At 43.4% G+C, this 21690-nt stretch overlaps 1 protein-coding gene across 3 annotated transcripts in view; it reads right to left on the bottom strand.

Annotated features, from left to right (window-relative positions):
- Positions 1 to 2109: 2109 nt before the first annotated feature.
- The window catches only part of GLI1 (GLI family zinc finger 1), a 151150-nt gene continuing 131569 nt past the window's right edge, over positions 2110 to 21690 (bottom strand). For 2 of the 3 annotated variants that reach the window (XM_075591524.1, XM_075591525.1), the window contains exons 2-12: positions 19863 to 20075; positions 19287 to 19385; positions 18298 to 18493; positions 16626 to 16779; positions 15844 to 15951; positions 15234 to 15374; positions 14875 to 15024; positions 14148 to 14312; positions 13388 to 13651; positions 6459 to 6741; positions 2110 to 6067 (exon numbers count right to left, since the gene is read on the bottom strand). In XM_075591524.1, the coding sequence (XP_075447639.1) occupies positions 3603 to 6067; positions 6459 to 6741; positions 13388 to 13651; positions 14148 to 14312; positions 14875 to 15024; positions 15234 to 15374; positions 15844 to 15951; positions 16626 to 16779; positions 18298 to 18493; positions 19287 to 19385; positions 19863 to 20025 (4188 nt within the window). In that variant the 5' untranslated portion in view covers positions 20026 to 20075 and the 3' untranslated portion in view covers positions 2110 to 3602. The remainder of the gene's footprint in view (positions 6068 to 6458; positions 6742 to 13387; positions 13652 to 14147; positions 14313 to 14874; positions 15025 to 15233; positions 15375 to 15843; positions 15952 to 16625; positions 16780 to 18297; positions 18494 to 19286; positions 19386 to 19862; positions 20076 to 21690) is intronic. The other variant, XM_075591526.1, reaches the window with a different exon arrangement.

The raw sequence follows: 21690 nt of genomic DNA, 5'->3' as shown, positions 1-21690 counted from the left end.
TAAAGAGAGGAAATAGTATATCAATTCATACGTGTCACCAGTCTCTGGAGAAGCTTATTGACACGTACTGTATGAATTGATATACTATTTCTCTGCAATCCTGTTATTGCTGTTCTTGGTGTTTGTTACACTGCTGGCTTTCTATTTAGGAATTGTGAGTGACCCTAGGTTCACAAGGTGTATAGGAGTATTGGATTTTCTAGTGACTCACCTGTGTGTGTACATATTATAATATATACACAACTCATGTTTTAATTGATTTTATTTAGTTTAGAGCGAGCGCTTCATGTTGTTAGTTTTTGATTATCAATAAAGTATTTGTTATTTTGCCAATTGGCGTTTTAGTGGTAATTGTCCTCTCACAGTGATGGGAGCGATTACTTACCTGTACTGTATGGTTGATTGAACCACTTGTATATATTTGGTATTTAAACCCTCCTACTTACCTTAGCCCTGTGTGCAACAAATGTGGATCTTTTGGGGAGGACTCTAAGCCTCCTCTATGTGTTTGTGTACATATTATAATACCAAGATTTCTCCCATTAGCATCTGTAAGGTATCAATTAGATTACTGGCAGCAGCAGTTTAAACTTAAGTGGACACTTTCATTTTCAATAGGTGTTCCTCTTTTTAGACTTCCCTGTCTATGCGAACATGATATTTTTCTTATTTGTGTTGTGTTCAATATTCCATTCAGACGGGAGGGAGATATTTTGTGGTATGGCATGAAGGGAAGTACCACAAGTTCCTTTTTTAAGGTTCTGTGGTAATGGGCCTGAGGAAGGGGTAGTCAGCCCCGAAACGTTGCCCCTCTTTTGCTCCACCACACACTCACTTTTTTGCCGTTAGGTAGTTTATTGTTTGTACCCAATTCCCCTTGTGTTTTCCTTGTTTTCGCTTACCTCCCTCCCCGCCCATTTTTGCCATTTCTTGGCTTGTGTTTACATAGATTTTTCCTAGGTCAGTGTCAATATCCTATGTATATATATATATATATATATATATATATATATATATATATATATATCCTTTATTGTACATTTCTATTACAATACAATCTATTTTTTGACATATTCCAGTGTTTTTTTCAGTTTATTCTCAAGAGCGCTGGGGACATTACCGTTGTTGTCTTATAGATTTGGGAGGGTTAATGGCCCCTCCTATTGTGCCCGTGCACCGGTCATTATATAACTCTATATTCTACTTAGGAATGCTGTCTTTAACACCGTATCTTTTCCTACGTTAAATACATAGGGATGGGAGGATGAACCTTCAGCTACCTACCATAGATCCCAGGCAGAGAAGCAACCGGTAGCTTTATAGCAAAGGACTAAGAATGGCCCCCTTCATTCAACCTCATAGCATACATGCCCACCCCGTTCGGATGCCAGCAACCCTGAGAAAGTAAATAGAGACACTGAGCACCTCGATGTGACACTCGATAATACACCTTGATGTGACACTCTTTTTTAAAGAGGGGTTACACACATACAGGTGCGCCGACGAGTATTCTAAAACTTGCCTTGGAAAATTTGGGGCTATCACCAACAAGAACCAGGTACATGCTGGGTACGTGCTTCAACATTTCAGTGGCATTTCTGCAGAGAGTAATGGCCCATCGGATTAACACAGCAGGGGTCCCTGGCAGTCCCATTCAGTTTGAATGGGACTGCCAGGGACCCCTGCTGTCAATACGATGGGCCATTAGTCTGTCTGCAGAAATGTCACTGAAATGTTGCAGCATGTACCTAGCATGTACCTGGTTCTTGTTGGTGATTGCCCCAGATTTGTTTTAGAATACTCGTCGGCACTACAGTATTGATATAGCCTTTTAACAATCCTTATTACATAGTATTTCTTTTCTTTTTCTATGCTTCTAAACACTCTGTGTCTGCGTAAACTCGTCTGACTAATCATCTGTATCAAATATAAGGCACTTTGATTAACAGGTTTCTTACATCTCAGGAGATATATAGCCCTTCTGAGCTTTCTAAAAAATATTGTCCCTGTGGTTCCTGCTCACAGTGTGTTCCGTATGCTGGTTAAATAAACGAGGCAAAGTTAGGAATGGAGACATTTATTTTATTATTATGAAAAGATTTTGCTAGCAAAAATGAATTTACAGATATAAAAAAAATACACACTGTACAAAACAGGAAATGGGATTTACAAGCTTCCCCGAGCGGTTCAAAAATAAACATTTTGTTTTTACATTAAACATCCTTTTTTTTTTTAACATTTTGAATGTGAGCCAGAAATATGAAGGTCATTTTAGCATTAAGGAAGTTATTTTCTACATTATATATATATATATCTTTGTCCAAACTAAAACACAAAATAAAGTAGAAAGTGTGTTTTTATCTTAATAAAAAGTGTTCTTTGGTATTTTTTAAACATTATTTTATTCAAGAGTTAAGAGGGAATTAGCTTAGGCAGCCAGGGGGCAACTTCTTCTCAAGGACCCAGTCTACATCCTAAAGCTGTCATATAATGTAGGTATTGCATTGGACCTATCATCAATCTTTCGTGAAGAGTCACCCACAATTTGAAGTCCATCTTATGTACATGTGCCAGCTTTGCAGTTTCACTAGACAGCTTCTCAGAGTTTCCAACTTCATGTGTCCAAACTTTCTACATATGCTCCGACTAAAGTCTTCAGTGAAGCGTGGTGCATATCACTAATCACAGGGGTAGACAGGTCAACGGCATTTGATGACATTTCTGCATAAGTTGTCTAAGTGATATACCATGAACAACTTTCAATTAAGGATTCTTTTTATTTGTTTCTCCAGCATATCATAAAAAAGTGAGAAACCACAACATGAGCTGTCGGAGGTAGCAGAAAGTTTCCCTTGTGAGGTTGTTCTTTGATCAGGAAGCCACAAAAGCAGTGATATCTACTGTAACTAGCATATCCTGCAGAGAACTGTGATACAGGTAGCTGCAATTGTCAATTGGGCTTTGAAGCCAGGAATAGGTATTTGTTGATTAACAAAGCTATTAACCTCTAGGCCTAGATTTACTAAACGGTGATAAGCCTAAACACACTATAAGGCCCATTCACGTGAAAGGGCCTTAAGGTGTGCTAAGGCTGTGTCAATGTTTTTTTTTAGCTTTGTTAAACTTTAAGGAACATCAAATATTCTTTTATTAGGAGCCCTTGAATGGGTATTATTTGATGCTAGCTTAGCTCATATAGTCTGACATTTTCATTTAAAAAAGGGGATAAGTTGGTGATAACCTAAATCCTAAAGTAAATTTGTCCAATTTCATCTACATGAGGCACCCAGGGTTGTAATCACAGAACATGTGCAAATATAGTCATACAGTAAATGTGACTTTCATGATAGAGTTGTTTTTTTTTTTTTTTAAAAAACGATCATTTAGGAGAAAAATTTGCTATGGACATGGTATCAATGTGCTTTTCTGGGCCAGAAAAAAACTTGCATCCTGCCTTTTCTTTTTATCAGACCATTTACAAAATTCCCAGCATTTTCAAAGATCAAGAAGTCAAAGTTTTTTGAGTGAGCTCTGCACCATGTAAGATCAATTTGATCTGGGCAGCTGTCATACACGTCCCTTCCAATCTAATACTGGACTACTCAAGAGATAGAGTTGAGAAACTTGTTCTCACCAGTCAAAGAAGTCAGCATGGAGCTCAGGTCTCCCACAGCCATGTTCGGATGCATAGCTGTTGGGTTGCGAGGAGTGTTCAAGTGCGAGGAAGCTTGAGAGGAGCATGGTAGGCCACTTGGACTTAAGCTAACCGGCATCAGGGAAGGATGGTCAGTGTCATCTATAATGGCAGTAAAATCAATTTGTGTATTCTCCAAATCAAGACTGTCTAATGGATTGGAGGCTGGACATGAGCTTGTGTAAGGCATAGAGTCTGTCTTGAGGAAGCCCAGGTTGTTATTGAACTGGCCATGTTGATGTCTGTCACAGCTGGTCTGGTTGTGACTTAGTGGTGGTGCAAGTTTATGAGTCCCTCCTTTCCCATGATGCATCTCGACCTGCCCTGAGTAATACATTATGCTGGTGTTGTCATTGGTTTCTGGTTGAGACTGAATTGGAGGCAGATGGAGTAATCTTCTAGGGCTGGATTCAGATGATTGATAGGATGGGCTGAGTTGGGGTGGGCTTCCCATGTATGTTGACTGGCTGGACATACTGTGCTGCCTGCTTAGAGGCTTAGGGCCACAAGGTGGATGGGGCACCATGTCTAAATTATAGCATTGGCTGCCTGGGTTCATCAGGGATTTAGTGTGACTTGATTGGCTATCTTGGGAACCTGGACTCATTAGGTTACTTTGTGTTGGTTTTTCCTGATAATTCATGTACTTGGGGCTCATAAAAACCTGGCCATGAGGTGTATTCTTGGTATGATTCTGTCCAGTATCCACTCCTTCCCCAGTGCTTCCCATCATGGGCACATTTTTGGGCTGCTGCTCCCACATCAGTGCTTGTTGGGATTGAACATAGTTTCTGACCATCATCTCCTTCACTTGCATCATAGGTGTCTGAGACCTACGCCCCTGAGGGCTCAGCATGCTAGGGTTGAGACCCATGTTGAAGCAAGTGTCCGGTTGGCTATCAGATTGTCCTTGATAATCACAGTTCACATCTCCAGGGGATATGGCCATAGTATTTGACTGGGTGAAAGCATGCTGCTGCATTGTGGGATTCTTCATGTTCTGACAGGACATCATGGAGGGCATAGACTGATGAAACTGTTGCTCAGGTTTGATCTGCACCTGACCAAACTGGTTACATCTTTGATTATTCATAAACACCCCCTGTTGACATGAATTACTGTTCACCATGCCAACGTGTTTGACTTGCTCTGGCACTGTGGGGTTTGAGTAATGGGTGTGGCACTGGTTTCCAGGTTGTACATTTGATGGTATTATCTGGTGGTGGGGGCTCTGGCCAGCTTCCACGTCCATTGTCCTTGAACTTACTTCATTCCACTGTATGGGTAAGTTAGCATTGCTGCTCATCTGTCTCATGTTCAGGAAAGGCTGGTTGCGCACTGTCATTTGGCACTGGTTATAATCTATTTGAGCCAAAACATTGCTCTGCGCTGAATGGTTTTCTGGATTCACATGTATGTTGCCCATAGCTCTTTGAGAACTACTGTAAGAATTCTGGTTTTGCACATTCAACCCATGAGGTTGGTGGTTGAAGTTCGTCTGATCATTGGGAACAACCATCTGAGATCCTTGACCCTGATAGCCAATATAGTGCTGCATCTCATTATGTGACATCATGTTGTGCTCCTTAGTGTTGGATGCTCCATCTATGCCAATGGATTCCATGAACACATTCTCAGTTATGCTGGGAGGCCGGGGGGAAAAAATATGCCTTTGCAAGTTGGCATCTGAGCCTCCAAATGCTTGTTGTAGACCATTAGCTTGTCTTCCCATCATGGAGAAATTCATGTTTGTCATACTCTTAAAACGTTGGACTTTGGGGACTGCCTGAGGATCTCCACCCGTTCTTGCAGGGTCACTGGCTCTTCTAATTCCAGCTCCTGGTGCCTGAGCTGGGTGAATTATGCCTGTGCCATAGCTGTGGTATTCATTGTTACTGTGTCTTCTGTGAGGTCCATTAGCTAGCAGAGAAGAAATGGATGACCCACGGTGATCACCAGCAACAAATCCCATTCTGTTGTTTATGCTCATCCTTTCCATGTTGGGCAGTGGCGTGGGAGGGGGGCCCCCAGTTGCTGCAGCATACTTGGCCTTCAGTCTGTAGTGCTGTGCTGGAGTAAGTCCTGGGAGCCCAGTAGCATGAATAGCTTCATTGGAATGTCTTGAAGTGTCAGGTGAAATGGGGTCATATGTATCAACCATGTTACCGACATCACCGGACCTTTGGTTGGAAAGGTATGGTGACACCACTGAGGATCTGCGGCTCACTGTATAGGCTGAGCTCATAGTGCTGGTGGTGCTGTTCCGTCTGTCATTCAGCTGGTTTATGGGGTCGCTGGCAGACAACTCCATGATGTGGTGGCCGGTGGCCATTCCCAGTGGTCCACAGATACCTGCCAACTCCCCCCGAGGACCTGGAGAAGCAAGAATGAGATTATCATTTTCCGATGCAGTACAGCTCACTTATTGTCCGTGAGACCTATCTTTTTTTTCTGAAATAGAAAATCAGAGGTGAAATGTTACAGGGGCTGGCTAAAACTATAGTACCTTTTTTCTGCTTTACCCTCTTGCTGTACACCATCAGCTCCCTTATCTTAATCTGTCTTAGTATCCTATCATTCTCTCCCTTAAATTTATTGTCTGTTCTCTCTCATGTTCGTCTCCCTCACCCAGCTTCCTGTTCCTCTCCCATTTTCCCACCCATGTCTGTATTTTATTCCCTCCAAGTGTTTGCCACCCTCTCTTTATCTTTCTGTTCCAATGCCTCTTTCAGTCAAAAGTAGGGGCAGTTGTAGCAACACATACCAGTGTTCTGCGTGGAAGGCAGTTTGCAAGTCTTTCCAGAAGCTGGTGCTTTGCGCAGCTGGTTCAGTTTATCAATCCTGAGGTTCTCTAGCTTCCTCAGGGCTGAAGCCCCTGCAGTACCCATAGATTCCACTGATGGGATGTCCTCAAGGTTGGAGAGGTCCTCAAAGCTCCCGCCTGTGTTGGCATTCATTTCCACCCCACTGTCATTATTGTTGGTGCTGCCCAGTGGGGACCTTTCACTGCTGCAAGATGACTGTCCACCAGGACTGGGCTGGGACTTCTATACACCAAAGAAGATAGAAAAATCTTAGTGGTTAGAATAGTTTTCTAGAGCACTTAACTTAATTTATACAGATTTAGTAAAAATATAGATATTACAGTGCGATGCGTTAATGCTACCTAGATATTTATCGCAAGAAATACCGAAGCTCCATTGAAAATAATGGTAACACGCGTGTTATCTCTTTAAAACACTCAATATTTTCGGTGTTATTTATTGCAGTAACAGGGGTAATAGAGCCCCTACATCTGTATCTCCAAGGCTGATATTCAGCGACTTTGCACCGGTTGTAAAAATGCTTACCAGTGTGGCGCCGGTGGCCAATGCACATCAGGATTAATGAATGGGGCCTGGGCACCCTCCCCTCCAGCAACCTATGCGTTTTGAGCTCTGTGATAGGAATTGTGGGGCACAACTATTCAGTGCTCAGTGGTGATTGACAGCTGATGAGCACTGAAAAATCAGACCCGACAATTCCTAGAGAAGCGCACCATGTAGAAGGGTGGCAACGGCAGCAGGCAGTTTCCCGCCTGCAGAGAGGTGTGTCTAAGGGGGCAGAGAGATGTGTGTAAGGGGGCAGAGAGGTGTGTGTAATGAGGGAGAGAGGTGTGTAAGGGGGAAGAGGTGTGTGTTTAAGGGGGCATATATGTGTGTTTGTAACGGGGAAGAGGTGTGTGTGTGTGTGTGTGTAAGGGGGCAGAGAGGTGTGTGTGTAAGGGGGCAGAGAGGTGTGTAAGGGGGCAGAGAGGTGTGTGTAAGGGGGCGAGAGGTGTGTGTGTAAGGGGCAAAGAGGTTGTGTGTGTGTGTGTGTAAGGGGACAGAGAGGTGTGTGTAAGAGGGAGGGGTGTATGTGTGTAAAGAGGTGTGTGTTTAAGGAAGCAAAGAGGTGTGTGTAAGGGGGAAGAGAAGTGTGTGTAAGCGGAAGACAGGTGTGTGTAAGAAGGGAGAGAGGTGTGTGTGTGTGTGTGTGTGTGTGTGTGTGTGTAAGGGGGCAGAGAGGTGTGTGTGTAAGGGGGAGAGGTATGTGTGTGTAAGGGTGAAGAGAGGTGTGTGTAAGGGGGCAGAGAGGTGTGTGTAAAGGGGCAGAGAAGTGTGTGTAATGGGGGAGAAGTAAGGTGTGTGTGTAAGGGGGCAGAGAGGTGTGTGTGTGTGTGTAAGGGAGCAGAGAGGTGTGTGTAAGGGGGAGAAGTGTCTGTGTGTAAGGAGGTGTGTGTTTAAGGGGGCAAAGAGGTGTGTGTAAGGGGGAGAGAGGTGTGTAAGAAGGAATAGAGGTGTGTGTAAGCAGAAAACAGGTGTGTGTAAGAGGGGAGAGAGGTGTGTGTGTAAGGAGGCAGAGGTGTGCGCGTGTGCGTGTGCGTGTGTGTGTAGAGAGGTGTGTGTAAAGGGGCAGAGAAGTGTGTGTGTGTAAGGGAGGAGTGAGGTGTGTGTTTAAGGGGCATAGAGGTGTGTGTAAGGGGGCATGGAGGTGTGTGTAAGAGAGGGCAGAGAGGTGTGTGTGTGTGTGTGTCTGAGGGGGCAGAGAGGTGTGTGTAAGGGGGAGAGAGGTGTGTGTGTAAGGAGGCAGATAAGTGTGTGTAAGGGGGCAGGGAGGTGTGTGTAAGGGGGCAGGGAGGTGTGTGTAAGGGGGGAGATAGGTGTGTGTAAGGAGGAGAGGTGTGTGTAAAGGGGAGAGGTGTGTGTGTAAGGGGACAAAGAGGCGTGTGTAAGAGGGAGGGTGTGTGTGTAAAGAGGTGTGTGTTTAAGGAGGCAAAGAGGTGTGTGTAAGGGGGAGAGGTGTGTAAGGGGGAGAGGTGTGTAAGGTGGGAGAGGTGTGTGTAAAGGGGAGAAAGGTGTGTAAAGGGGCAGAGTGGTGTGTAAGGGGACAGAGAGGTGTGTGTAAGAAGAAGGAGGGGTGTGTGTGTAAAGAGGTGTGTTTTTAAGGGGGCAAAGAGGTGTGTTTAAGGGGGCAAATAAGTGTATGTAAGGGGGAAAAGAGGTGTGTGTAAGGGGGCAAAGAGGTGTGTGTGCAAGGGGGCAAAGAGGTGTGTGTGCAAAGGAGGAGAGAGGTGTGGGTAAGGGGAGAGAGGTGTGTAAGGGGGAAGAGAGGTGTGTGTAAGGCAGAAGACAGGTGTGTGTAATAGGGGAGAGGTGTGTGTAAGGAGGCAGAGAAGTGTGTGTGTAAAGGGGCAGAGAGGTGTGTGTGTGTGTATGTATAAGGGGGCAGAGAGGTGTGTGTGTAAGGGGGCAGAGAGGTGTGTGTGTAAGGGGGAAGAGGTGTGTGTAAGAGGGGAGAGATGTTTGTGTGTGTAAGGGGGAAGAGAGGTGTGTGTATAAGGGGACAGAGAGGTGTTTGTGTAAGGTGGAGAGAGGTGTGTGTCTGTGTGTAAAGAGGTGTGTGTTTAAGGGGGCATAGAGGTGTGTGTTTAAGGGGGCATAGAGGTGTGTGTAATGGGGAAGAGGTGTGTGTACGAGAGGGCAGAGAGGTGTGTGTAAGAGGGAAAGGTGTGTGTAAAGGGGGAAAGTGTGTGTGTGTAAGGGGGGAGGTGTGTGTAAGGGGGCAAAGAAGTGTGTGTAAGGGGGCAAAGAAGTGTGTGTAAGGGGGGAGAGAGGTGTGTGTAAGGGGGAAGTGGTGTGTGTAAGAGGGGAGAGCGGTTTATGTGTAAGGGGGAAGAGAGGTGTGTGTGTAAGGGGACGGAGAGAGGTGTGTGTAAGGGGGCAAAGAGGTGTGTGTGTGTGTGTGTGTGTGTGTGTGTGTGTGTGTGTGTGTGTGTGTGTGTGTGTGTAAGGGGACATAGAGGTGTGTGTAAGAGGGAGGGGTGTGTGTAAGGGGGCAAAGAGGTGTGTGTAAGGGGGCAGATAAGTGTGTGTGTAAGGGGGAGATAGTTGTGTGTGTAATTGGGCAGAGAGTTGTGTGTAAGGTGGCAAAGAGGTGTGTGTAAGGGGGAGACTGGTGGGTGTAAGGGGGAAGAGATGTGTGTAAGGGGGAGGGAGGTTTGTCTGTAAGGGGGGAGAGAGGTGTATGTGTAAGGGGGAAGTGAGATGTGTGTAAGGGGGAGATAGGCGTGTGTAAGAGTGGAGAGAGGTTTGTCTGTAAGGGGGGAAGAGAGGTGTATGTGTAAGGGGAAGAGAGATGTAAGTGGGAAGAGAGGTGTGTGTAAGTTGGAAGAGAGGTGTGTGTAAAAGGGGAGATAGGTGTGTGTGTAAGGGGGCAGAGAGGTGTGTGTAAGGGGGCAAAGAGGTGTGTGTAAGGGGGGAGAGAGGTGTGTGTAAGGAAGGAGAGAGGTGTGTGTAAGGGGGAAGAGGTGTGTGTAAGAGGGGAGAGCGGTTTATGTGTAAGGGGGAAGAGAGATGTGTGCAAGGGGGAAGAGAGGTGTGTGTGTGTGTGTGTGTGTGTGTGTGTGTGTGTGTGTGTGTGTGTGTGTGTGTGTGTGTGTGTGTGTGTGTGTAAGGGATGGAGAGAGAGGGGAAATAGGTGTGTGTGTAAGGGGGCAGAGGTGTGTGTGTGTGTGTGTGTGTAAGGGATGGAGAGAGGTGTGTAAGGGGGCAGAGAGGTGTGTGTAAGAGGGTAGAAAGGTAGGTGTGGAAGGGGACAGAGAGGTGTGTGTAAGAGGGAGAGGTGTGTGTAAGGGGGCAAAAAGGTGTGTGTAAGGGGGCAAAGAGGTGTGTGTAAGGGGGCAGAAAGGTGTGTGTGTAAGGGGACAGAGAGGTGTGTGTAAGGGGACAGAGAGGTGTGTGTAAGAGGGAGGGGTGTGTGTGTAAGGGGGCAAATAGGTGTGTGTGTAAGGGGGCAAAGAGGTGTGTGTGTAAGGGGGAGATAGGTGTGTGTAAGGGTGAGATAGGTGTGTGTGTAATGGGGCAGAGAGTTGTGTATAAGGTGGCAAAGAGGTGTGTGTAAGGGGGAGAGGTGTGTGTGTGTAAGAGTGGAGAGAACTTTGTCTGAAAGGGGGAGAGAGGTGTATGTGTAAGGGGAAGAGAGGTGTGTGTAAAAGGGGAGATAGGTGTGTGTGTGTAAGAGAGAGCAAAGAGGCGTGTAAGGGGGCAGAGAGGTGTGTGTATAAGGGAGGAGAGGTGTGTGTGTAAGAGGGGACAGAGAGGTGTGTGTAAGGGGGCAGAGAGGTGTGTAAGGTGGGAGAGAGGTATGTAAGATGGGAGAGAGGTGTGTGTAAGGGGGCAGAGAGGTGTGTGTGTAACAGTGGGGGAGAGGTGTGTGTAGGGGGAAAGCGAAAGTTATAGAGACCAGGGGGATGGAATAAGAGAGGCAGAGTTAAAGAGTGGGACTGAAAGGGGGCGTCAGAGAGATGGGGGAGTGACAGAGAGAGTGTGAGAGAGCTGGGGAGTGTGAGGAGAGGGAGAGTGGAAGGGAGATGTATGTGAGGATGTGAAAGAGGGGGAGTGTGAGAGGGAGAAGTGTGTGTGGTAAGTGACGGGAGTGTAAGGGGGGGTGCTTATGAAGGAGTGGAGTGTGTTGGGGGGGGTGTGTGTTAGGGGGGATGAGTGTGTGTTGGGGGGAGTGTGTGTGAGAATGAGATAATTTGCTAATAATGAACATACCACAGTGTACTGTATAATGATGCTGAGTTTTTATATGCTGATAATGAACACTATGTACTGTATAATGATGCCGAGTGTATATATACACTGATAAAAAAAACACGTCCAGGGGCCCGCCGCATAAAGATTATTTTACTGAGAGAACCTGTTGTGATAAATTGGAATATCAACTCTGTGTATGTCCTGAAAAAGTGGGGTCAAATGAGAATAATACTTTGTATATCAATTTTAGTAGTCATGCTTACGATCTCTTTGTGACGGTAGGGGTAAAATGGCTGCTGTTAATAAAGGTCAAGTCTGCCATTACTCCTACCTGTCAATAATACAGTGTATTATATTATGTTATATTTGTATTATGTCTGTAACTTGCCTGGTTCCAGCAGTTCATGGACCAGGGGTTAATGTGGTTGCAGGGGAAATGTTGCTAAACTGTCTGTGACATTTCCCTGTAGCAGTTTGTATGTTGCTCTTTTCAATGTTGCATTTCTACCCACCAATCAGGGCCTGGGCTCGTAGACAGCACCTGGCCCTGAATGTTTCTAAATTATGTTTTAAGTGTATAAAAAGGTAAGGAGGGAGACCCCTAGATAGCTCAAGTTCAAGCTCCATTTATGGTGGTGATTGCCAGCTGCAGATACAGAGCTCCAGTGCTGGTCCCAGGCCTGAAAACCAGTCCCTGTAGGCACTGAGCAAGAAGAAGGAAGATAACAGGAGAAATCTCTGCAAGGCGGTCCCTGCAACTAGGACTACAGGGTATTCCCCGTTTTTCCCCAGTTGTGAGTATGTGTGTTGTCTGTCTATTTGTCGGTTGTGGATACTTTTTCCAGTAAATTAATTTTATAAACTCTTGTGTTTCTGTCTGACGATATTGATCCCTGGTATTAGTCCTGGTCTCCCGTGACACTCTTATGGAGATATTTTCCATTAAAAAGCGAGTAATACTTAATAATACGTACAGTATCCAAGTCTCTATTACAGTAAATGGTAGAATAACTAAGTAATGCTCTTTAGACCTTAGGAACAAGTCCCATATCAGTTTATCCAAAAAACCTCAGTGGTGGTTCACAGTATATAACCAAATGTAGTTGTTCTCAGAATAAATCCAGGGGCTCTCCTCTCGTTTATAGATCAAAGGGTCTCAGCTTTTTTTTTTTTATATATAAATCAATGTGAAATCACTCCTTCTCTGGCACAAGCTGTGACTGAAAAGCTCTGTGACAAGACATCAGCAAGTGAGTCCGTTTTGTGATGGATTGTGCCACAGCTGGCCTATGGGTAGATATTAATACAGTTTGAGTATATATAAAACATAGTAAAAATTGTACTAAAATTGTACTGTAGCTGCCAGCCACCAATTCCCAAGTACTCACGGGATGTTTATAGGAGTTCCGTCAGCATGCTCCGGCCATGTAGGAAAACGAAGGATAGATAGAACAAACGGTGGTGCACTGCATGAAAGGGGCTGGACTGCTTGAAGATAAAATCAGTTTATTAGCACACAGCGAACCTCTATCGAGGGAACAAGTTAAACTCTAAAACTTTATTTTTGAGAGGCGTGAAACCTGTTAGAGCGTAACTTTTTCCCACAACAGAGGTTCGCTATGTGCGAATAAACTGATTTTATCTTCAAGCAGTCCAGCCCGTTTTCATGCAGTGCATCACCATTTGTTCTATCTGCTCTATCAATAAAGGCAGGTAAAAAAAGTTGTGTTCTTTTGCAATTAGGGGTGGTGACACCTATCTTGCAATAAATGGGAGTAAGGAAAGTAACCTACAGAAACCTTTTCTGTAGCAGTAGATTAGCACTTGTGCCCATATTATTAATCAGTTTTATGCCATCATATACTTTCCTGCGCTGGAAGAGACCTTACAACCCATTTACTTGAATAGGCTGTATGTAAAGAGTCTGCCAGGGATTGAACGTGCCTTATGGCTGTAGACTACGTAGCATATATGGCCCATAATGTTCTTTAGATCAGTAAGAAATGCTACTCGATCGTGCCTATTGAGCAGGAAAAGGTTGGTCCTCCCCAGAGAAGTGGAAACTCCCTTCATGCACTGCAGGCCTCTCCTGCACATACAATGGTTATTATGGAACGGCTCACACTGTTCTTACCAAGATCATGTCGGGCACGGTCAACCTCCCCTCCTCCTTCCGTGTCTCCCGAGAAGAGCTTGCTTCCAGGTCGTGCTGAATATCACATTTACCCCCTTGAGAACTTGCACCCTCATGTGTGGCATGGCTCCTTGGCATCCCATCTCCACGGTGCTTCTTGGTGATGTGCGCCTCGGGACCATGCACCGTCTTGACATGCTTTCTGAGGGAGCTGGGGTCTGTGTATCTCTTGGTGCAGCCGGGAATCTTACACACATAAGGTTTCTAGGAAAGGAGAGAAATGTGACAAATGCGAGTGACAGTGTCTGGTGGGCTGTATGTTGTACAATAGTAATAATATGTAACACAGATTGTTAATGCAAATGTTCTTGCCCAGGAGAACAACCACAAGAGTTAACTGCATCTTAATTTGTGGAAAGCTGCTCTTTCATGTTAATGCCAACAAGCTCATGACTTGTGACTAAGGGAATGTGGAAGCTTCCTATGACTTTAGGCAGGTGAGCTTCCCCTCTTTACCAACGTAATCACTGTATCTCTATGTGCCTCAGTTATCAAGAGTAGACTTTGGGTTATACAAACGTATACAGTAGCTGTAAAAACATGTAGTTTAGCATTTGCATGAATGCTTCAGCTATAACTGTACTTTTAAAGCAGAAATGTATGCTCCCCATGCCTGGATGGATAGGTATTCAGCAGCCATTTGGGAATCAAATAACCCCCATGCAGACCCCTCACACTTGGTGCTTTTGCTGTTCCGTACCTCATTGGAGTGAGTGCGGTTCTGGTGCTTGGCTCTGTCTGAAGCATTAGAGAAGGCCTTGTTGCAACCCTCATGTTCACAGACGTAAGGCTTTTCCCCAGTGTGGGACCTCAGGTGGGTTTTCAGGTTCTCGAGCCGTGAGTAGGCCTTGTTGCAGCCCTCAAACTTCAGGGAAAAGAAAGAAAATGAAAGCTGAGACCATTGTGGACAGACAGGGCTGCTGTCGGTAGCAAGTTATATTTCTGCCGTACACAATATGGCTTTTAATAAAAGTTGGAATCACTGCAGAATTGAGAGGCTACCTCAGGCTAAACCAGGGCAGAGATGCTCTCTAGGTGCTCTCCTTGTTCAGGGCACATAGCTACATTTAAAATCTAAGTGGAGCTATAAAGCAGCAATCCCTACATTTATTTTTACATTTGTGGAGTCCATCCGTTGCTGTCCTTAGAAAATTAAAGAAATTGAGAAAATGGCACATCACAGCATACACTACCAGGGTGCATTTTGACTTCCCATTTCATTTTTGGTAGGGATTGTTGCTTTAATATTTCTATCACCCGACTTCCTAAATCTCTTCAAACCCACTTTGCTGCTACTAGTTGGATTTAGCCCCAGTCACAAGGAGCCTAGTCATTCTGAAACAGGCATCATGTCCAGATCAAATCCATCTTAAACCTTCAAATATGAACCGTCTACTTTTCTGCTATTATGCTTCGGTCAAACTCACTGTGCATTTGTGGGGCTTCTCCCCAGTGTGCCTCCTCATGTGGACCACAAGCATGTATTGTGCCTTGAAGGGCCTCAGCTCCCGCGAGCAGTCCTGCCAGTGACACACAAACTCCTTCTTCTCGCCATGGATATGTTCATTGTTTATGTGCTACAGAAGAGTCATTAGGGAGAAAGAGCAAGATAACGCATGATTCTATTCGACCTGTTATCACCACAGATTACCAAGCATACTTGCGGGAGATTTAAGGGAGGCCATATTAATGCAATACATGAAATATACAAATGGCACAAATAACGTTCAGATAAATATATAAACAGTTGGATAGATAGGTAGGCCGGCAGATGATAAAATCTTACGTGAACTAGTTGCTCCTGCGTATCAAACTCCTTAATGCAGCTTTCCCAATGACAATTAGTCTCATACACAGCTTCTGCTTCATGTTTTCCATCATCCTTCTCCAAGTCATCGCGCCCATCCAGCAACCCAAGTAAAGGATCCTAAATCACAGGCAGTCAAAAGAAGCTTACAATCTATGTGCAATTGCATGGTTCAGTCATTGGCAGCACATGGATTGCAAGAATGTTTTATGCCCTGTTTATAAAACTTGGGCCTGACTTGTACCTTGTTAGCTCGGGTTAGAAGCCTTGATGAAGGTCATAATAGACTAGAACACTGGCATGTAGGTGCTTTGGAATAATATTGTGTGTTAATGCAATAAAGCTTTTTTATTCTCTTTATCTGCTGCGCTTTGGATTTTTTTATGATTTTAAAATATCGGGCACTGACATTTTGCACGTCCATAAATGCACCACACGTTACCCACATGCTAATTTTGTTTTCAATGTGTGAAATTCCTTTTCAAATCCTGTTCTTCCGTATCTGCCTCATAACGCATACAAAAGAGCTCCCCCTGTTTTATTTGGTAAAAGAGTGTCTGCAATATTACTGTTCCCATTGTAATTTTACCTGTGTCCCAGTAGAAGCAGGACTAGATATATCCCCTTCAGATCCCTCCTCCAACCGTTTGCTGCTCATGGAATCCAGTGCTGTGCTGGATAGTGGCTCCGACTTCAGCTGTTGTAAGGGACACGACAGAGTCAGCAAGAGCATTTAACTTGGTGCACTATTAGATACGAGCCTATCAGGTATATTTCTATCATCCATGGGATAAAAAATAAAACAAATTAGGGAAACTGAACATAGAAGACCTCCAGCTGAAGCACTAACGAAAGTGAAGATACTGTACTAAAGGTGAACTGGTAGTAAACATAAAGATTAATGAGGGATACCTCAATAATGAATACAACTAGTTACAGACAAAGATACAATTATATGTACACACAAATATAGAAATCTTTACATTACTCTAAAGTGCTTTACAGAAATGTAAGTACGTTGTCCTTAGTTTATAGACAGTGAGTTTGTGATAGTACCATGTTTAAGATCTCCTGTACACAGTATGATTGTCTATTGCATATGAAATCTCCAATACTAAGCTACTGTTGAATTTATACGGAATCTTCAGACTCGTGTCTGGGATATCTGCCTCAATGTGGCAAATCTCCTTCCATGTATCACATTGGTCCCTGCGGTCTCCGAAGCATCCCCCTCTCGAAGACTTTTGTGCTCACCCTGCTAAACCCTTCTACTGAAATCTACCTTGTCAGAAGGGTTCAGAGCTTTGGTTTTTCGTTTAGAAGAGTTGCTCATTCATGCTGAGCCATTGACCTCTTGAGTTTTGAACTCACCTGGCAGTGTTTGAGTGAGGTACGTGGCTGGAGCATGCCCATTGCTCTGCTGGGCAAGTGCTCATGTGAATTATAAGGCATTAGAGGGTTAGTTCCATAGGGTGTCCCTTGTGGTCTCTGGTGGTTAAGGCAATTTTGGTACCCAAGGGAAGGACTGAAAGGTGAAGAAAGTAAGTTTAATCAGAATTAAAATAGAAGTCCAGCTAATATGCACTGCCTGAGCATACAATACTTTGGCAAAGCACTGAAGAGGTGCAATCATTGTTGTAGCATCTGTTTCTATAGCTGTGATTGGTGTGTATATAGAAACAGAATTTGTCAGAACATAAGAGTCACTTGGACCATGAACCTACCCATGCTAATCACTAGTGTAAAAACCCTCAGACCACATTTGCTCATTGGCTTTCTTTTGTGTTTAGCCATATGTCTATCCCAAGCATTTTTATATTCCCTCACTGCATTAGCCTCTGTTGGGAGGCTATTCCTCCCCCTTTCTATGAAGAAGTACTTCCACACACATTTCCCATTCAACTTCCAGCACTTCTCATACTCTTTATTCCTCCTATACCTTGTCCCTAACTCTAATCCTAACAGTAATATACATGCTATGGAGGGGTTTGGGTGGCAAATACCTGATGTATATATCTATTTACCTTAATGATGTGTACAGCGTTTACAAGACAACAATAGTGCACACAGGACAAAGGGAGCACTATAACCCAGTGGACCGTTAACCAGTGCTAATAATAGACTGTTATCAAAATCTTTAACGCCTGTTGTTTTCCCTGAGGTTAACGCATATCCACAAAGCTAATTATCTGCAAAGACAACAGCCGTTGTTTATGTCATTAGCAAAGGCTTAACGCAATGCTACATTAGCACTGCCTTAGTTGGCTTCAAATAGCATGGCTCGCATTATGCCTGTCTTACCTAAAGGTGGCGCTACTCCCTACCAGAACATGCAATATGAATTTTGCTGGAGACGAGGAGATCTGTGCACAAATAGGACTTCCTCTACAAATAGGAACACACCTGAGATACATGGGCCATATACTAATGTGGATGTGCAAAGTGTGTTTAAATGATTTAAATTAGCATATTTCCCAGGGATCTCACGTGCTGTATGTTCCTTTTTGTGTACAGGTATCTCGCCACATATTATGTAAAAGTGAGTTTGGGGAGGTGTTTAGGTTACTTGGGAGTCCCTCTCTGTCTGAGAAAGGCCAGGTAGACGTGACCTGTAAGTTTGCACGCACACTTCTATTATAGATGTAACTTCATCTCTTCAAAAATGCTATTACGAATCCCTTTTTAAAATAACCTAGTATTTTAACTGAGTAATTTAAACATAAATTCATTTTTTTTAAATGATCGCCTTTTAAAACAAACAGTTTGCTGGGCAGGACAATATGTGGAAAATTAATGGCACGTAAGTGGATGAGCAAACCTTGTCTTTCTAGAAGCCACATAAAAGCACTGGTTGAGTCTCAGAATTAATGCATGCGTAAGAATAAGGAGAGTTCCTGATATGCTGGGTGATCTGCAATCATTTTTATCCCAAGAGAACTTTGAGAGGCATATTGTACAGTGTGTTTTGGGGGTTGAACCAATATACTGTATAACATACATGTAAATGAATAAATATATAAATTCATAAAAATATATGATCTACCTGATGGTTCCTATGGACAAGTGGCCATAAGAACCATTGGCCGAGGAACAGCGGGAGTTGATGAAGGCCACTAGGGAGTTAGGGGATGTTCGGATCATGGTCTGCAGATCAATGCTGGCATCCGACAGTGGAGAGATGGATAAAGCCCTCTTCTTACTCAGTTTCATCGAATTGCGAGGGGTGGAGAAACGAGACCCTGTTGACAGGATTAAAATCAGAAGTAAATCAAACTTAGGCCGTGCTTATAGTGGCGGTGACGGCAACGCAACCTTGACACTGACGTCACGCTGACGTCACTGGAAAAATTTAATGTGACTTCTAGCGATCGCGACCAAGCCATCACGTCGCGCCTACTATAAGCGCAGCCTTAGAATGCTGCTTCTACCACTGCTCTCAGCATTCATGAAATGTGTAACATGTTGATAAAATCACTCCTACCACCAGGGCAAGTTTTGTCAGTGTAACACAGGTCTTTTGCTTATGACTGAGTGTGACCCGTGAAATCCGGCTTTGAGACCCTCTTGGGGTTTCTAAAGTAAAAGGGAGTTTTTGTGCTATAGGACCCCAATCAGAACAATCACAGTTTAATGAATAACCCCTTCTATATGTAATCTTAGACAATCTTGTGTGATTGTAAGATCCTTGTAGATTGACAGTGACTATATTACTATTGTTTGTATAATTCTGATATTATTGGTAAATCAACAGATGGGTTGATAAACCAATGCAAAACTGGCTCATTGAATTCTATTCAGCATCAGATAGGATCAGTTGCCGTATCTCTTTCACCCTCTATTTAATATGCAGTGAAGGAACTGTGCAGTGCAGGAGAAGACATCAGCTCACTTCAAATGAATGATACTAAAACCTGCTAAAATTGGTATGTTTGATAAGAGTTTTTATGTAATCCTCGCCCCCCCACCCCCCCTTATATCATGATCCTTGTTCCAATAATGATTACCGCAATTGTATTATATTACAACACTTACCATCTGTGCCAGCCATGTGATCATTGCTTTGTGCCAGTCCGAAGCCATGATGACTGGTAACGAGGTTGGTCTGATGGCAGTAGGGCATCTCATTCATGCCTGGAAATGATGACAGCACAGTGAATAAAAGTTAGGGCATGGCAGGAGGAGTGACTCAGTGACTAACAGCCTGGGCTGTGAACCAAGTGGGGATGTAATAAATATCAAATTCTACTATTCATAGTATTGAGTTGTTACACACACAAAGCTTAATATGAAAGGTTTATTAAACTTAAACAACAATCTTTAAAACATTACCCACTGCTTTCTGTTCAGAATTTTGCTTTTAGACTCAATAGTTGTTACATATTTATAGCCTGACATACAGTATTAAAAGAAACCGATAGACATAGGCTTGACAAATCATAACGACTTTCTGTCACTCGGAGCCTAAGACAGATAGATCTAAACCAATCCCCAAACACAGAAAGTCTCTATACTGCAATAGCTATTTATTGAATCATCAGACTCCCATGGCTGTGTGCTTTGTGATTTCTGTTCTGGACTGGAGTGGAAAGGCTTTGACATTTATCTGACCTTTTTCCCCAAAGATCTGCGTCAAACCTCTGTTCCTCAATGTGACCAGGCACTGACCTTCGCCCATCACGCTAGGAGACCTCAGGTAGCAGTGTTCCACATAGCTGTTCACAGGAGGGTTCATAGAGTTGAACATGGCAGGTGGACACTGATGTGACACCATAAGAAAGGGAAACTTCAGTCAGCGGCACATCTGCTTCTTTCCCAGTGAAGCTGCAGGAAACAAATGCCAATGACAACTTATTACAAGCCATGAAATATGAAATAAACACACTGCTGCTATTGAGTGCATCAGACACTACAGCTGTAAGCCATACACAACCTGGATTCTACCACTAGTTTGTGTACTGTTTTTACTAGCTGAGTAATAAAGTAAAACATAAAGCTTGGTTATTAGCCTCTAATATACTGAAATATACACTTACTGTTACTGTATGAATACAATAGTAAAAACCTGCTTGTGGGGGAAAACAGATCAATGTATGTTTCTATTTCTTATTTACCAGGAATAAGTAACTTAGATGCACTTCTTATTTTCAGGTTTCCACCAATTAGTGGGACAGGCCTGATTGTCTGCCTCAGCACCAATGCGTCCGCTCGCAATGAAAGACAGAGACTACAATGGATGTAGGCGGTCTCACAAGTTTACTTTGTGGCATGACAGGCATGCTCTGTGGAAGCTACAGAGATGTATCACTGATCCATTGGAGCAAAAAACAGCTTTAGAAAACACTGAAAAATTATAAGGGGAGAAATCTAAAAATAAGTGCCCCAAGTGTTCCCAGGAAAGAGCGGATTTAAAACACTGTGGGATTGTCTGGTTATTTCTGATTTTTGGGATAAAGTTCTGCAGTATATAAAGTATGTTATTGGGGTAACAACAATAAAAGAGCCCTTAGCCTTACTGTTTGGAAATATAGACAGTTGGAAAGAATTAAGGCTAACAGAGATTGTCTTGCTTGCAGCAAGGAAAACAGTGATGGTGAAATGGATAAAGCCTGTACCCCCCACTTTAGATATTTTAAACGATTATCTGAATAAATTGATGATGATGGACAAATTAGAAGCTGAGACAAATAAAGAATTAAGAACCGAGAATCTTTTTCAAAAATGGGAAAAGTTTATTGATACTATGTCACAAGATAGGGATTGGATTCAATCATGCAGACATTTGAGCATACAGCACCTCTTGGGGTCTCCTCAGACTGATTGCGATAGGTCACAGGTAATTTCGCCCTTGAGGAAATATGATGGTATATTGTGGTTGGGGGAGATGGTGAATGAGGAATCTTATGCCAGATTCTGTTAGGAGGCTGTGTGGTGATAGCTTTGATATTAATCTTTGAAAATGCTATTATCTGTTTTTATTGTTATTATTATTTGTGTTAATGTGTTGAATTTTGAAATTGTAAGTATGATGAGCAATGCTAAAAACAATTTTGTGTAAATGTATGTTTTTCTGTTTCTTATTGTTTTTTTCTGTATTGTTTTGTTGTAAGGTTGTTGTATAATGTTTGTAAACCCAATAAAAAAAAAAAAGAAACCACCGAAGAACAAATAAAGTGCAACAAATTATGGGAATGTCCTTCATCACTTGTATCTGACAAACATAAGCAAAATCCCAAATGTTTGTTTGCATCACATTTTAATGTTGGTAAATGAGCCCTTTTATCCTGTCTAGTTTTCTTTGCACAAAAAGACGACTCGCAGAGTTCAACAACACCTGATTGATGTTGCTGTTTTGGTTTACAAAGCCGAAGAAAACTGACCCGGAAAAGTACATTTTGCTGATTTTGTTCTAATTAGTTGATGAAAACATCAGGAAACG

Source organism: Ascaphus truei, chromosome 3 (genome assembly GCF_040206685.1).
Source record: "Ascaphus truei isolate aAscTru1 chromosome 3, aAscTru1.hap1, whole genome shotgun sequence".
Taxonomy (NCBI): domain Eukaryota; kingdom Metazoa; phylum Chordata; class Amphibia; order Anura; family Ascaphidae; genus Ascaphus; species Ascaphus truei.
Note: the sequence above shows the minus strand (reverse complement) of the source record. Positions and strands in the feature narration are given on the sequence as shown.